General features: G+C 41.9%; 1 protein-coding gene across 1 annotated transcript in view; it reads right to left on the reverse strand.

Moving 5' to 3' along the window:
• Positions 1–683: 683 nt before the first annotated feature.
• Positions 684–17,471, reverse strand: part of LOC136875781 (sodium-coupled monocarboxylate transporter 1) — a 119,425-nt gene continuing 102,637 nt past the window's right edge. Inside the window, exons 13-14 of the mRNA XM_067149375.2 lie at positions 11,058–11,274; positions 684–1,560 (exon numbers count right to left, since the gene is read on the reverse strand). Coding sequence (XP_067005476.2) covers positions 1,492–1,560; positions 11,058–11,274 — 286 coding nt within the window. The 3' untranslated portion in view covers positions 684–1,491. The remainder of the gene's footprint in view (positions 1,561–11,057; positions 11,275–17,471) is intronic.

A 17,471-nucleotide genomic window follows, 5' to 3' on the forward strand; every position in this document is an offset into this window, starting at 1 on the left:
AGTAGTGGAGACTTTGCATATGCTGTGAGGAAGGGTAGCAAGAGTATCCTTTTTGCCAAGGTCATGGAAATTTAGGTATTATTCACTGACTTGCCGCGGGCATTCGTAAGTCTGGCAATCTCTTTAAGTATCTGCTAATTTCTTAGTGCGTAGTCAAATACTAAATTATTTTAATTCCATTATCACACCGTACTTCTGTTTAATTGTAATACATATGTAATATTGTTCCTTTGGCGGAAGGTTTATTGTATAATACTGAATAAAAATCTCAAAAGGCTATAATTACTGCACTTAAGTGAATCTTTAGCTCTCTGTCGAAATTCGCTTAGAGAGCATCGAAGAACTTACCACTTTGTATCTTTTTTCAGTTTCGATGTCTATACCCCCTCCCCGCTCCCCCCACGCCTCTATATCCCACAAACCATGGCACGTTGTGTTGTCTGTATATTCCCCCCCCCCCCCTACTTCCCCACCACCACTTCTAACACCCAATCGTCGCTACTCTCCATTACTTTTGTTTTGGACTTATTTACTTTCATCTTGTACTCCTTACCCAAGACTCCATCCATTACCATTCAGCAATTTCCCCAGATCCTCTGCAGTCTCCGATAAGAAACATTGTGACAGCAATTATTATATTAAGTTTTTAGATTTACTGATGATTTATTCGATTACTACAACTTTGTTAACACTGTGCTTACATTATTTAAAATATACAGTATGTCTGAAAAGTACAGTAAATGCTCATTCACCAATATTTTAGCTCTTGAATAACCGAAATATGGGAAAATAAATATCATTACTTGAAATATGGAATTTCTCCCATTATCAATGTACTGATGAGGTCTCTGAGTGGTGATGTACTGTATATGCGAGGCGTGGTCAACCAGAGCCCTTTCGGGCCTATTTATCACTACAAACCAATAGAATTGCATTATAACGTAAACATAAACAGAGTCAGCAATGCTTAACTGCAGGAGAAAAGTCACCCTGTGCATTCAGACACGCATCCCACTGCTTCACCTTGCCTGTGATATCATCTGGAAAGAAGAATCGTGTTATGCTCGAACCATTCTATCACCGTAGCCTCGAGTCTGTCACCGCTGTGGGAAGTTTGCCTTTCAGAAATTTATTGAGCGGCTAGAACAAATGAAATCACCACATGACAGACCAAGAACCTCACTAACAGCTGCTGCAAGATCCTCGCACGCTCTGATCGGATCAGATTCTCAGCCATATCTGTTCATTGCACACAAAACCGAAAGGTACACGCACGCCAAGCACCAATTCCTGCCATTAAATGACGGTGTCCTTAGGACAACTGGCTGTTCCGCAAGCGGAGGAACGAGTAATGGGGCGCAGATGTGATGCTAGTCTTATTTTCAGGGGATCTGCCATCATCTTGATGTCCATTTGCTTCTGACACAGGCTCAGATGTACTGTATGTTGACTGATGTGCTTGAAGGTCGATATATCACCTAAATACTCAGCTCACCACGACTTCTGACCAGCAGAGTCTTCCCCGTTTACAGATTTCGGAATCACGTGAAGCTCCACAGTCTGAAACAAACATACAAGAATACATTGAGGCATTTTACCTCAAACTTTTTTATTAAGGACCACTTTAAAAGAATATTTTATATAATCACGTTTCCCTTCTATGATCGATACTTCGGAAAGCCAGCAGAGTGATTTCTCTTTTACGATCAACATTATCAGCAAAATAGCCTATTTTCATGTCATACTGCCTTTGCATTTAAAAATAATGTAGGCTGTATTTCCTCAGGATATTAATATTGAAACATTATTATTATACTTTTTACATGAAGGCAAGGGGTTTCAAAATGCAATGTAATTTTTGTCAAATATAATGGAAAGAAGACCTAGTTTCTTATTCAAGTGAAACCAGATGTACCTAATTTATTTTAATGAACTATCAGTTTAATATGATAAATTTAACACCTTTGTCACTATGATTACGACCCATAAAAACTTACGATATTATTAATTGAGGTATGATCGGTTCATTGCTTCGACAGTTGAACAAATTATACAAGACATTGCTCAGTGTCGATTAACCTTATGATACTCACATTCAGATGAGTGTTAGTTCTGGGGATACTTACTACCAGAGCTGAATCAAACTAAATCCATATATACATATAAAATAAATGTCTGTCTGTCTGTACCGCATCATGAGAAAACGGATGAAGAGAATTCAATGAAAATCGGTGTGAAAAGTTGGGGAATAAGTCGCTACGATCTAGGCTATACGTAATTTTATTCACGCTGAGTGAAATGGTAGTTTAGGGGAAGACCTAAAATTTAATTCTGAAATATTTATGTTATTAGTGGTCGTATCTTAATGAAATCGGTATGCAATGTCGGGCAATAATTCGCTATAATCTAGACCATAAATAATTATATTCACGGTGAGCGAAATGGTAGTATAGGGGAAGGTCTAAAATTTAATTCCCAAATATTTATGCTATTAGTGGTCGTATGTTAACAAAAATTGGTAGGAAAAGTCGGGGAATAACTCGTTACAATCTAGGCTATAACTAATTGTATTCAAGGTGAGTGAAATGGTAGTTTAGGAGAAGGCCTGAAATTTAATTCTCAAATAGTTATATTAGTGGTCGTATCGATAAATACTACTTAAATTTTCGATCATTTATGTCGTATATATTGTTACCATACCGGCTATGATCACAGAGATATTCATGAATTTGGATTTTTGTTACCAAGTCCATATCAGCGCCGAGTCACGAGAAAATGGGTAAACAGAATTTAATGAAAATCGGTATGTAAAATCGGAGAATAAGGGACTAGAGTCTACGCTATTTATTTAATTATTTAATTTTATAAGGCGCCCTAATATCACAGAGTCGAAAGAAAACTAAATATGAAGGCCTACAATGTAGAAAGCTCATGAAATTGATCAACAACAACAGTAGATTGACCATTGTTTGATGTGTTTGTGTCTTCTGTTGCCACTCATCTCCGATAGATAGGATTACTGCTGCGTACCGAGTATTTTTTAATGTGGCTTACGTCGCACCGACACAGATAGGTCTTATGGCGACGACGGGATAGGGAATGGCTAGGAGTGTGAAGGAAGCGGCCTTGGCCTTAAGGTACAGCCCTAGCATTTGTCTGGTGTGAAAATCGGAAACCACGGAATACCATCTTCATGGTTGCCGACAGCAGGGTTCGAATCCACTATCTCCCGGATGCAAGCTCACAGCTGCGCGCCCCTAACCACACGGCCAACTCGCCCGATCGTACCGAGTGTAACAGACTGCCTGAATATTGGCGTGAAGTAGCTGGGGAGTTCTTTTGCATGCCATTCCTCTGATTCATAAATTTTCTGATACTACTGGTACGTAACACACTGGTTCATCATAGCATTCGAACTATTCAATCCCTACCCTGAGGCACTGGTTGGAATGAGCAGTGTGCATATGTAACGGAATAATGGCAGAGGAGTGTTCACGACTGTCTGCGGCCTGCTCATTCCAGTTCTGGAACTTTGGACTGTTAGATCGGCACTATAGAAATGTTCGTTAAAAGTGAGAAAATGTGCGTTTTTCATTTGAACGAGTATTTCATATGATAAGATTGCTTTTAATCGCGATATTCCAACTGACGTTTTTGTAATGACCTATGTTGACTTCAGTTAGGAAAACCACAAAGTCAGTCGTTCTGCGATTCCCGTAGTGAAGCACGGGTACATCAGCTAGTATGCTATAAAGTACTGTAGAGGTTCAATGTTAGTAACACTGTAATTACGGTATACCGTATAATAATACCCTTACTTGCTTAACGTCCTTCGCTTGCATGCCAAAGTATCGGAATTTCGTTCTTCAGGAATTCTTATATTTCTTGCATCAAAGACCGGTGATTTAAACAGTACCACCCGCCGACAATAACCAGATTTACGGCCGTCTGGGATCGGCTGGAGTGAAAACCAATAACATGGCCCCTAGTTACTTGTATGTGCCACCTATCTCTGAGGTGGGCCTTATCGCGCTCCTCTGTCGGTCTGTAATGTGTGTACAATTTGTGTATTTTTTATCAATATTGATAGGTTTTATCAGTATAATTATTATTTTTATTTTGTTTTCTGTATGTGTGTGTTTGTTAGGTGTTTGTGTTTGTGTACAGTAATGTGTGTATGACAGCCCCAGCATTTGCCTGGTGTGAAAATGGGAAACCACGGAAAACCATCTTCAGGGCTGCCGATAGTGGGATTCGAACCTACTATCTCCCGGATGCAAGCTCACAGCCGCGCGCCTCTACGCGCACGGCCAACTCGCCCGGTCCGTTGGTGTTGCGCAGTGACTGTCACATATTAGTGATGTGGGTGTGCGGAAGTTAAATTTTGAATAAGCAACAGAGTCTTTAATGGGCAGCGTTTTAAGTGTTTGTGCACCCGCCTCGGCTTCCGGTTTCTGGTGTTTCAAGGTTTGAGGGTGGATCTAACGTTAGGTTTACAAAGAGGCGTTTAGTGGTTTTGGAAGTCAGAAGGGAGGGGGTAACTTGGTGATTGAACTTCTCGTTCTCCACTACTCGATCCACCGAGGTGGCCCTGTGTGGGGTGAAGGTGGTTAGGACGTTTCCCGTAGCATGGTTGTAAATGGCAGACGCCCTGTGTGGGGTGAAGGTGGTTAGAGCGTTTCCAATAGCACGGTTGTGTTGTAGTTGGTTATGACGTTTCCAATAGCATGGTTGTGTTGTAAATTGCAGACACCCTGTGTGGGTGAAGGTTGTTAGGGCGTTTCGCATAAAATGGTTGCGTTGTAAATGGCAGACACCAAGCAAGTGGCCCTGTGTGGGGTGAAGGTGGTTACGGCGTTTCCGATAGCATGGTTGTGTTGTAAATAGCAGATGCCTATGTGCGGTGAAGGTTCTTAGGACGTTTCTAATAGCATGGTTGTGTTGTACATGGCAGACACCAAGCAAGTGGTCCTGTGTTGGGTGAAGGTGGTTAGGGCGTTTCCAATAGCATGGTTGCGTTGTAAATGGCAGACGCCCTGTGTGGGGTGAAGGTGGTTACGGCGTTTCCGATAGCATGGTTGTGTTGTAAATAGCAGACGCCCTGTGTGGGGTGAAGGTGGTTACGGCGTTTCCGATAGCATGGTTGTGTTGTAAATGTCAGACGCCTATGTGCGGTGAAGGTTCTTAGGACGTTTCCAATAGCATGGCTGTGTTGTACATGGCAGACACCAAGCAAGTGGCGCTGTGTTGGGTGAAGATGGTTAGGGCGTTTCCAATAGCATGGTTGCATTGTAAATGGCAGACGCCCTGTGTGGAGTGAAGGTGGTTAGGGCGTGTCTAATAGCATGGTTACGTTGTAAATAGCAGACGCCCTGTGTGGAGTGAAGGTGGTTAGGGCGTTTCCAATAGCATGGTTACGTTGTAAATGGCAGACGCCCTGTGTGGAGTGAAGGTGGTTAGGGCGTTTCCAATAGCATGGTTGCATTGTAAATGGCAGACGCCCTGTGTGGAGTGAAGGTGGTTAGGGCGTTTGTAAATGGCAGACGCTCTGTGTGGGGTGAAGATGGTTAGGGCGTTTCCAATAGCATGGTTAAGTTGTAAATGGCTGACGCCCTGTGTGGAGTGAAGGTGGTTAGGGCATTTCCAATAGCATGGTTACGTTGTAAATGGCAGACGCTCTGTGTGGAGTGAAGGTGGTTAGGGCGTTTCCAATAGCATGGTTACGTTGTAAATGGCAGACGCCCTGTGTGGAGTGAAGGTGGTTAGGGCGTTTCCATTAGCATGGTTGTGTTGTAAATGGCAGACGCCCTGTGTGGGGTGAAGATGGTTAGGGCGTTTCCAATATCATGGTTGTGTTGTAAATGGCAGACACCAAGCAAGTGGCCGCGTGGTTTGAGATCACCTCTGCTTGCATTCAGGTGTTAGTGGATTCGATTCCCACTGCCGGCAGCCCTGAAGATGGTTTTCAGTGGTTTCTCATTTTTACAACAGGCAAATGCTGAGGCTGTACCTTAATTAAGGCTACGGCCGCTTCCGTCCCACTTCTGGCCCTTTCCTATCCCTTCGTCACTATAAGACCCATCTGGGTGGGTGCGACGTAAAGCAGATTGTAAATAAATTAAAAAGACAGACTCCACGTAGACTTCAAAAGCGCGCCGGCCGTTAATGAGGAAATCAGCGACTGGATGTTGTCGTATTTTAACATCCCCAAATGTTATTGAACCTGCTATTTTTGGAAATCAAATAAACAATACCGACTAATTGATTGTGCCAAGGAGATAGGCAGGTCTGTGTGAAATACGACGTGATTTCCTGGATGCATTTAGATTAAATGCAAGTAAATAAAAATAATTCTGGGTGCATAACACTTATAGAATTTTGTTGATAAACTTTCAGTACAGTGTCAATGTTTCGAGTGGCGTGAAAGAATTAAGTTACTTTTCTTTCATTGATTGTATAAATAGCAGACAAAACCTTACCTTTAGGGAGGTAAATTTACAAGTCATGGAAACACGACCTACTGTCGCTCTATCGATTTCCGAAAATTGGCAAAGGAAGGAAACAACCGCAGAGGAAATCTTGAAATTGACTCTACTTCTTCTTCTACCTCTTTTCTAACACTCTAGTGTGGCCACGCGTGCGAAGTGTGTCGTACATGTGGACTTGTACCAGTTTTACGGCCGGATACCCTTCCAGACGCCAATGTGTTCACCATTGCATATTTCTGTTGTGGTTCGTAATGTGTTGTGTAGAATATTGCGTCAAACACAATCACACAGCCCCCGAGTGCGATGAATATTCTATCAAAATCTACACCCATGACGGGAATTTCTGAACCGAAGTCTTCCACGTTGACCATTCAGAGGATGGACTGAAATTTTCATTTCCGTTGGATTTTTTCCACGGTTTGACCCCGTGTCTTCCAGGAAATTAGTATTGGCTTGAAGGTATGGACGAATTAAGAAATTAAAACTGTTATAATTTACCTCTGAAATGATATTGAAGAATGGGTCATCAAGACCTACTAAACTCTTCATCACTAAATAACTACTACAACCTACATTTTCTACGTCACCAAATATTCTTACTATCGCCAAGCCAGTTTAGTATCTCCTGAATTGCGGTCATCTCTATCTATCTATCTATCTATCTATCTCAACTTCAGCAATCTTCCATATATCACATTTTAAAATATTCTATTCTACGCTAGTTATTGTCCATACAATGCCACTCTCCGCACAAAAATGTATTTATGTCTGAAGTGAGCAAATTTCGTTTCTTTAGGTTGGGACATCCTTTCTTGTGTTAGTCTAAATTTTATGCCCTCCTATTTTCCACAATCATTAGCTATTCTGCTACGCAAGAAACAATATTCAACTTCTTTCTCTAGGGCTTCATTTTCTAATCTAATAATTCCTGTATAAAATTCAATCGCATTCCATTACTTTAGACTGTATATATCCCATTCATCACTTTCTCCAGATCATCTGTCCAATTAGATAAAATAATATCATTGATGAATTTCTGAATATTGATTTCTTCTCGTTGAACTGCTATTCCTTTTTTAAATTCCTCTTTGAATTTCTTTACCAGCTGTTGTAATGTAAACAATGAAGTGGAGAGAAGACAAATTGCTGCCCTCCTCAGTACTTTCTGGACAGCTGCTTCTTTTTCTCCTCGTTTCTTATAATTGTTGTGGTTTGATTTTTGTTCCGATTGCAGTTCACCTTCCTTTCTCGGTATTGTTGCTTCCGATCACCTCAAGAATAGCAATAGCAAATGCCCTTTCTAAATATACAAGTGCCATTACGTGGGCTGATTTGCTTAAATTGGTCCACTAAGATTCAATTCTGTCGTATATCATCGGCATTTAGAGCGGTCGCCCAGGTGGCAGATTCCCTATCAATTGTTTACTTCATATTTACATTTATTTATAGTTGTTTACCGAGCTTTTTCTTAAACGTTTTCAACGAAATTGGAAATTTATCGAACATTTCCCTTGATAATTTATTCCAATCCCGTACTCCTCTCCTATAAATGAATATTTACACCAATCTGTCGTCTTGAATTCCAGCTTTATCTTCATATTATGATCTTTCATAATTTTGAAAGCTCCACTCAATTTTATTCTTCTACTTTCGCCATTCCACGTCAACTCACCACTGATAGCTCGGAACATACCGCATAGTCGAGCATCTCGTCTCCTTACTCCCAAGTCTTCCTAGCCCATAGTTTCAAACATTTCCATAACACTACTCCTTTGTCGGAAATCACCCAGAACAAATCGTGCTGCTTTCCTGTGGATATTTTCCAGTTCTCGTATCGAGTAGTCTTGATGTGGGTCTCATACACTGGAACTATACTCTAACTGCGGTCTTATCAAAGACTTACACGCCCTCTCCTTTACATCCTTACTACAAGCCCTAAATACTCTCACAACAATGTGCAGAGATCTGTAACCTTTCTTAACTACCTCGTTCATATGATTACCCCAATGAAGATAGGCGTAAAGTCAGTATTTATTATTGTGTGTTCCGCAAATCTTTGTAATATCATAAGAGGAATGTGGGGAAAGAGGACGCATGCAGCTAGTAATGAGGACATGCTTATGGAGATGTCCTACATTCTGTGACTTAGTGAGTGCCTCAAAGGTTTAGTTTATCACATCGTTAAAGATACATCCTGGAATTATTTATGAGAAATACAGTATATTACTAAAGAATACCTACTTAAATAGATTTGTAACATTGTCTTAGCTTGATTTTTATTGCTGTGATTTATTAAAAAACTAACTCCATATACTGGGTATTATATTATGATTACAATAAATTGATACTTTCTCCTCAGCTGGCGATCATCCATTTGTATGCCACCGTATTTCTTTGCAAACCAAACCGAAGTACTGTATTGGCTAATAATTCACATTGTACAGACAGCGAGCTTGTCTCGTAGATATCACAACCCTATTAAGTTCTGAGGCCTATCCTATCATAGCCTAGTGGAAGTGAGTGGTGAAGTAATTTGATCACTGAACTTGCTTTACATCGCACAGACACTGACAGGTCTTATGGCAACGATGTAATAGAGAAGGGCTAGGCGTGGGAAGGAAGCGGCCGTGGCCCCCACACCTGCCTGGGAAACCACGGAAAACCATATTCAGGTCAGGGCTGCCGAAAGTGCAACCTCACATCTGCGCGACCCTAACCGCATGGCCATCTCGCTCGGTTTAACTAATTTTCAGGGGGGAATAAGAAATGTGCAAGAGTCAAGGAGAGTAGGTGTGAGTACAGTAGTCAGACTTGCATGTCGACAACCACATTGTGATCTTCCAACTGTCGCACTCCACACGTTTCTTCGAGGTTGGAAATCATTTCCAGTCCTACTCTCGTGACCGGTATGAAGGAAAACTGTTACGAGGTGAGCTTGTGCACTCCACGTCTACACGCTGTCAACTGAACGATGGACACTCGGCGTCGCTTTCATTGGAGTCAAACGGATCACCGGCCTTAGATCCAAGATATCTTCCGTGGAGACCATCACGTCTTTGGTTCGTTGAAGAACCCCCTAAAGAATAAGTGTTTCACCAACATTAAAGTCCGGCTCTATAGCTAAATGGTTAGCATGATGGCCTTTGGCCACAAAGGTCCCGGGTTCGACTCCCGGCAGGGTCGGGAATTTTAAACATCATTGGTTAACTTCGCTGGCACGGGGGCTTGGTGTATGAGTTATCTTCATCATCAATTCATCCTCATCATGACGCGCAGGTCGCCTACGGCGTCAAATCGAAAGACATGCACCTGCCGAGCCGAACATGTCCTCGGATACTCCCGGCTCTAAAAGCCATACGTCATTTCATTTCATTCCAACATTAATCAGCTCGTGAGGCTCTTGAAAAGTGTGAATCAGAAACCAACGTCTGTCTTCGTGGGAGGATAGAGAAATGTGTTCAGCTCTGGGACAGCTGCCTCTGCAGACTCTCTTGAACGGTCGTCACTTTAAACATAGAGTACATTTCTAGACACCAATCTAAGTTCCAATTTAACTTTTCTCTTCTTCCTCTTCTTGTTTAAATTTTCGTTTCGGCCGTCAATGGACCACATTTGACGTTTACAATAGTTTTAGTCTTCTCTGCCTTCACTCTGCCAGTATCTTTTCATCCTTCTCCAACTTCCTTCTTCTGTTCTTCCGTACAGGACCTCCCTTTCCTCACTAGTGTTTCCCAAGTCTCCTGGAAACAACGGAACTTTTTGACGAGTTGTCTAAATTCATTTCTGTCCATGATATAATCCTGGGAACGCCCATCTTCTTCAAGTCCAACCTCACTTCTCGAAACCATTTCGTCTCTGTTTTCCTCTTCCTGAAGAATTCAAAGATTCTCTTCGTCAGTCTGTTACTGTCCATCCTCAATAAGCGTCCATAGAACTATGACCTTCTCTTTCTCATCAGTTCAACCACTTCCTCAGTTCTTTGTTAGATTTGAGTCTCCTCTCCCCATTTTTTACATTTGGGCCCAGAATTTTTCTCAGCATTTCCTTTCTCTCTTCCGGATATTATTATCTTATGCATTTTTCACAGCTCTTAGAACCGGCACTGTGTTTAACTGGCCCTCTTTTTCGGCCTGGTGCGATTACTGTTTTAAGAGAAAATACGGGGAAAAGCTGGAGTACGAAAATTCGCAAAATGAAGGTATCGGTCAAAGAAAGACAATGAATATGAAAGACTCCCTTAGGCCTCGACAGCTAATACCATCTGGGTCGGAAAAGAATAAGAGTTGACAAAGGAAGGTCGGATAGGTTAGATGAAAGTGAGGAGCCTGGCACAAGTAACTGGAAGCACTGCCAGGAGTCAACTAAGTGACCCGTGGTCACCACTCCACGGTCCCAAGTTCAGAGTCTTACGACCTCTTACGACAGGCAGGGGTTACTGTGGGTGTTATTGTCCCTATGAGGAGGGATATGTCAAACATCCATTCGCCTAGCTAGACGAATTAACAGCCCTCGAACCCAGGACTCTCTTTACCAAAGGCCACTACGCTGACGTCATGATGGACAACTTACCTTGTATCCGCTGGCTAGAATGAGGTCCGTGCTGATTGTCTGTTGCTTCTGTTCGGGCAGGAACCTGCGTATGACAGGACTCAGCAGCCGATAGTCCATGGTACTGATGTCGTTCGCTCCTGTGATGAAACTGACAACCAGAGCAACCACCAATGTGACTGAGCATCCCAGGCAGGCGTACCACAGGTACGACAATCGGAAGAGTACAAACACGTCACTGAAACATAAACATTACTTATTTAGGGCTTAAAGTGGGATTTAACGCATCAGCTTATGACCGAGCCTTCACATTTCGAAACAAATACCTGACACACTTTCGTAATATATTATTTCAATTTGTGTTGGATTTATTTATTTTGACTTCATAAGGGATCTTTACGGTTATAATTTACAAAGTTGAGAAGCTGTGATGACATACTTCATGCCTATTCGAACTCTTCTTTCCAATGTTACCAAACATAGTAATGTCTCAAAATCCTGTATTTGGTAATTTTCAAAAATCGTACATTATAAGTTCTGCCCTAGCTCTCCTAAGTCTACCGCAATGGTCAGGCATATGTGCAGCATATGTGGCAACCATTAAGCGCTTACGTAGTGCCATTCAAACAAAGCGTCCAGGAAAATGGGCTAAAGGAATGCTCTTGCAACATGACAATGCCCGGCCCCACACTAGCCGAGAGACCACCGCTGCCATTGATCAAATAGGATTCACGGTGCTGTGATATGCACATTGTAAGTCGAAATTTACTTTCAGAAATCCACATGAAGCATATTATCACATTTTCAAATATTCAACCACGTAGTAGCCATAGAGTGACCTTTGTAATACCATCATCTCGATATCAGAGAGAACTTTCCACATGAGCCTTCGGACTGATATTTATACTGTTAAATCACGGATTAAAAAATCTCATTACAAAATGGTGGCCCTTCCCTTGCCGTCTTATTTGGGACTAGCTGATGTACCCGTGCTTCACTACGGAATTCTAGACTGTATACAGAATTATAGGTTCGTATACACGTTGTGAGTAAGATTGTATTAAATTGCATAGCTCTTAACGTTACCCTAGAAACGCGACAGGGCCGATGACCTTCGATGTTAGGCCCCTTTAAACAAGAAGCATCATCATCAAGAAACGCGACAGGGAAATTGCCGAACGTCTTTTCTACGTTAAGACTGGATTAGGGAATTTTCATTATAATGGCAGATACTTACTCTCCAACTGTATTTTTACATCCTCAAAAAGACTGCCTGAAATCAAAATAGGTCATTACAATGACGCCAGTTGTAGCGATTAAAAGCAATGCTATCATATGAAATACTCGATCAAATGAAAAACCACACATTTCCTTACTTTTAACGAACAGTAGTACACTGCCGATCTAACAGTCCACAGCTGGAATGATCAAGCCGCAGACAGCCGTGAACACTCTTATTTTCGGGGGGCGAAGAGTGTAGAGACCCAGGGCCAGTGCTGGATTAAGGTGTTTGGGGGCCCTGGGCTATTTAAAAATGTAGGGCCCCTTCTTCGTAACATCACGTACGACTAGCATACTGAAGTCGTTACAGAACTACTTGCACTTAAATTGATGAATAGGGAAGTATTGAAATAGACTACAATTTTTCTCTATTTTTCACGTTAATATTTCATAATGCCAAAAGATATTTCACATTTGTCTCATCATCACTATCAACTTACGTTTTTTTACTACTAGGATATTTTCGATCAATTTTACAAAAATATTACATTTGTAACTTACGAATGGTTCAATAATCAGAGGTGAACTGGAAGTTCTCTTCCTGATGCAAAGATATAGTCATACATGCACATTCCATCGTGCTTCCCCTGTCTCCTCCTGCTCACTTCCTAGACCTCTTCACCCCCTTCCCCCTCTGCCCGTACTCGCAAGCTACCAGATTTAAATCTTCATCAACAATAACCTGTACAATAATTACAGCACGTAAGTAGCGAGGATTCGTGTCTCTGGACGGTAATTGATTCTAGCAGTGATGAAATACTAACGCGGACAACTGATAAGAAGGAACGAAGAGTGCGTGTTCGATACTTTGCGAGCGTAAATATTCATATACATGCACGGAGGTGGAGCAGAAGGCCTTTTTATACAATTTTAGGTTCGGCCAAAGGCCGGGGCCCCTTGGCTCGCGGGGCCCAGGGCTGCAGCCCCCTTAGCCCCCCTCTTAATCCGGCCCTGCCCAGGGCAAAAATACTAAAAACAGTGCCCTTTTACTTGTCTGTTTTCTTGGAGTACCCGATAAGTTGTAAATCTCAATTCACTACGCTGGCGGGGGGAAAATCTATCTGACTTGTAGGCAAATTTTTCCTCCAAGCCAGAGGAGAAACCCCCTCTTCAGTGCTAATTTGGAATAAAATGAATGTAGAATTTAATTACGGTGAAGAGGAACAAGCTTTCTTCCGACTCATTGACTGAATGGTCGGCGTCGATGCCCTCGGTTCAGAGGATCCTGATTTCGATTCCCGGCCGAGTCGGGGATTTTAATCGCCTCTCATTAATTATTCTGGCCCGGGAACTGGGTGTTTGCGTTTGTCCTTACACTTTCCTCTTCATATTCAGACAACACACTACACTACTTACCATCCACCACAGAAACACGCAATAGTGATTACATTCCTCCATACTGGGTTGGCGTCATGAAGGGCAGCCTGCCGTAAAACAGATCAGAATCCACATGTGTTACACAGTTCGCATCCGCGAACCCACAGATGTGGGGAAAGTGTAGAAGAAGAAGAAGAAGAAGCTTTTCTTAAAGAAAACCGGGCTGAGTGGCTCAGACGGTTGAGGCACTGACCTTGTCCCCAACGTGGCAGGTTCGATCCTGGGTCAGTCCGGTGGTATTTGAAGATGCTCAAATACGTCAGCCTGGTGTCGGTAGATTTACTGGCACGTAAAAGAACTCCTGCGGGACTAAATTCCGGCGCCTCGGCGTCTCCGAAAACCGTAAAAGTAGTTCGTGGGACGTAAAGCAAATAACATTATTATTTCTTGAGAAACGGTTCATCCCAGGATTGAATTATGAGCTATTTAGTGAAGTCTGATGCTTTAATTTGGAATAGGCCGAAATTATAATTCTAGACTAGGTCATAAGCGAGCCTCTGGCATTATTCTGTTAATTGTATACATCAAACCAATCAGCGCGTCAGACTAGGGATCGAATAGCTGGAATACTATGATGAACCAGTGTGTTACGTACCAGCGGTATCAGAAAATGTATGAACCAGAGGAATGGCACGCTTGAGAAGAAAGTTGTCTAACTCCCCTGTTATTTCCTGTCAAAATTCAGGCAGGCTCTTATACTCGGTACACAGCAGTAATCCCATCTGTCGGAGATGAATGGCAGCATAAGAGACAAAGGACGTCACAACAAACAATAGCCAACGTAATGTTATTGCTGAGCAATTTTATAAGCTTGCGATATTGTTATTATTATTAATTTAATTTAATTTAATTTTAATTTAATTTTCCTCCAACTCTGAAATACCACTCTATCATAGTCGGTACGGTAAAACGGAATAAAACATAAATGATCGGAAATTGTATTATCTATAAATTCTGTTACGTAGTAAGTTACTTTTCAATAGGACCAATAACATAGGCATTTAAAAATTAAATTTTAGGCGCCTTCCCCTAAACTGAATGGTTATCGTGCTGGCCTTTGGTCACAAGGTTCCCGAGTTCGATGCCCGGCAGGGTCGGGAATTTTAAACATTGTTGGTTAATTTCGCTGGCACGAGGGCTTGGTGTATGAGTTGTCTTCATCACCATGTCATCCTCATAACGACTCGCAGATTTCCTACGGTCGTCAAATCGAAAGACCTGCACCTGGCGAGCCGGATATGTCATCGGTCACTCCCGGCACTAAAAGTCATACGCCATTTCATATTTTACCCTAAACAACCATTTCATCCAGGATGAATAAAATTGTTTATAGCTTAGACTGTACCATTCCCCGACTGCATATATCGATTTGCATTACATTCTGTTTATCCATTTTCTCATGGCTCGGCGTTGATATGGATATCTGTGTTATCATAGCCGGTACGGTAAAAATGTATGACATAAATGATCGGATATTTAATTCTATATAACTTTAGTTATGCTGTATCTATCGATAGGACCACTAATAACATAAATATTTGCGAATTAAATTTTAGGCCTTTTCTTAAACTACCATTTCGCTCAGCGTGAATAACATGATTTATAGCCTAGATTTTAGTGGCCCATTCCGCGACTTTACATACCGATATTCATTTAAATTCTCTTCAGCTGTTTTCTGCTGATGCGTGTACATACATACAGTACAGACAGACAGAAATTGCGGAAAAGTTAAAAGGGCATTACCTTGTTACTGTGGACATGACCGATGCAGAAACACCATTCGTTTTAAATTATGAGCAATGTACAGACAAAACTCTTATTTTATATATACTCTGTATTCGAATGTTTTGTTGTTGCGCGAATGTAAGGTGTCAAATGCTTAAACATGTTAACCCCCTTCATATATCTTTTGGTTTTCGAGTATTAACTGCAGACTGAATCACATACAGTATTGAGTTAAAACTCCTCCTGCCCCGCACCTCTCATGTTTCACGTTTCCAATCAATCGATATCTCCACCATTTGAATTGGATCTTTAGCTCCGGAGATATAATTACAAATATAAACACATTATTTCTTTACAATAAGGTACGAATGTAATCGACGTCCTCACGTCAAAACTCAGCAGTAGGACGGAACACACAGAAACAAAAACAAACTTTAAACAAACAATATATAATCTATGTCTCTTAAAACTACTAACTACCTACCCTAACAAATTTGGTGGCGTCCCCCAGGCGGATCACCAGACCTTGGGCTGTGCCACCCTACACTAAACAAACAATATCTACTATTTAACCCTTAAAACTACTTAACTCTATAAAACTACTTACTCCAAACTCTAACTTGTCTGGTGGCGCTGCAGAGGCGGATGACCAGACCATAAGCAGCACCACCCTTCACTAAAACTAATATTCTACTACTACAACTAACTAAATAAAAAGAGAACTGGCTGTTCGTGGTATCCCCTATACCGCAGAGTAAAACTGAAGTCAAAATGGCACACAGGCCACCTAAATGGCGTGAAATCAGAATGCCTGGTGTATTAGCATTGTCATACCTTGATCCAGTCTCACTCATAATACTAATAATAATAATAATGTTGCCGTTGAGCCATCATGCTTGTAAACTCGAGTTTGCTTTGGAGCAATTGCTCACCACTCTAAAGTTCAACCATGATTGTTAGTCCTGCAGGGTCTTGGTTGTTAGCGAGGCATCTGTTCCACGGCCTAATGGCAACCCTCCTTCTTTAGCCGGGCATGGGACCGGCAACAGGAACTACTGAGCTACTCAGTCCACCCAGCAGTTACTACAGGCGGACTAGATACAGAGGCCTTAGCAGCCAGACCAAGAAAAATAAATAAATAAAAGGGGATAGCTTTCCAAACTACCCGGAACATATATAACAAAAGATGCTTTTCTATAAGTACCAAACTTTAGCATTACAACACTGCCGTCAAGCCGGTATCTCTATCTGCGTCAGAATGCCTCAGAAATGTGCGCTCGCTAAGTTATAGCAAAAATCCGGGAGATAGTAGGTTCGAATCCCACTATCGGCAGCCCTGAAAATGGTTTTCCGTGGTTTCCCATTTTCATACCAGGCAAATGCTGGGGCTGTTCCTTAATTAAGGCCACGGCCGCTTCCTTCCAACTCCTAGGCCTTTCCTATCCCATCGTCGCCGTAAGACCTATCTGTGTCGGTGCGACGTAAAACCCCTAGAAAAAAAAGGTTATAGCAAAAAAGAGAGAAAAATTCTACACAGCATTCTTGGGCCAAACTTTATACAAAAATGAGGTGTACATAAGAAAATCGAGGCAAGAAATATTCTCTTAGATTGAGAAGATCACGGACACAATGCGCAAACGCAGAGCTCGCTTCCGCGGTCACTTACGACGGATGGACGTCTCCGGATGGACAAAACGAATGTTCAACAATTTTGATTCAAAACGAAAAACAAAATTTCCTTGGTAGGTACGATAACGCCATGAAAGACATCGAAGAAATGGGCCTACGACCATGTGACGTAAACAAGCAAGAACTTTTCAAAATGAGCATCGTGACTTTTGGGACTTTCTGGGGTGTTTTTTTGCTATGGGCTTTACGTCGCACCGACACAGATAGGTCTTATGACGACGACGGGGTAGGAAAGGCCTAGGAGTTGGAAGGAAGCGGCCCTGGCCGTAATTAAGGTACAGCCCCAGCATTTGCCTGGTGTGAGAATGGGAAACCACGGAAAACCATTTTCAGGGCTGCCGATAGTGGGATTCGAACCTACTA

This window comes from Anabrus simplex, chromosome 6, assembly GCF_040414725.1.
Source record: "Anabrus simplex isolate iqAnaSimp1 chromosome 6, ASM4041472v1, whole genome shotgun sequence".
Classification (NCBI taxonomy): Eukaryota; Metazoa; Arthropoda; class Insecta; order Orthoptera; family Tettigoniidae; genus Anabrus; species Anabrus simplex.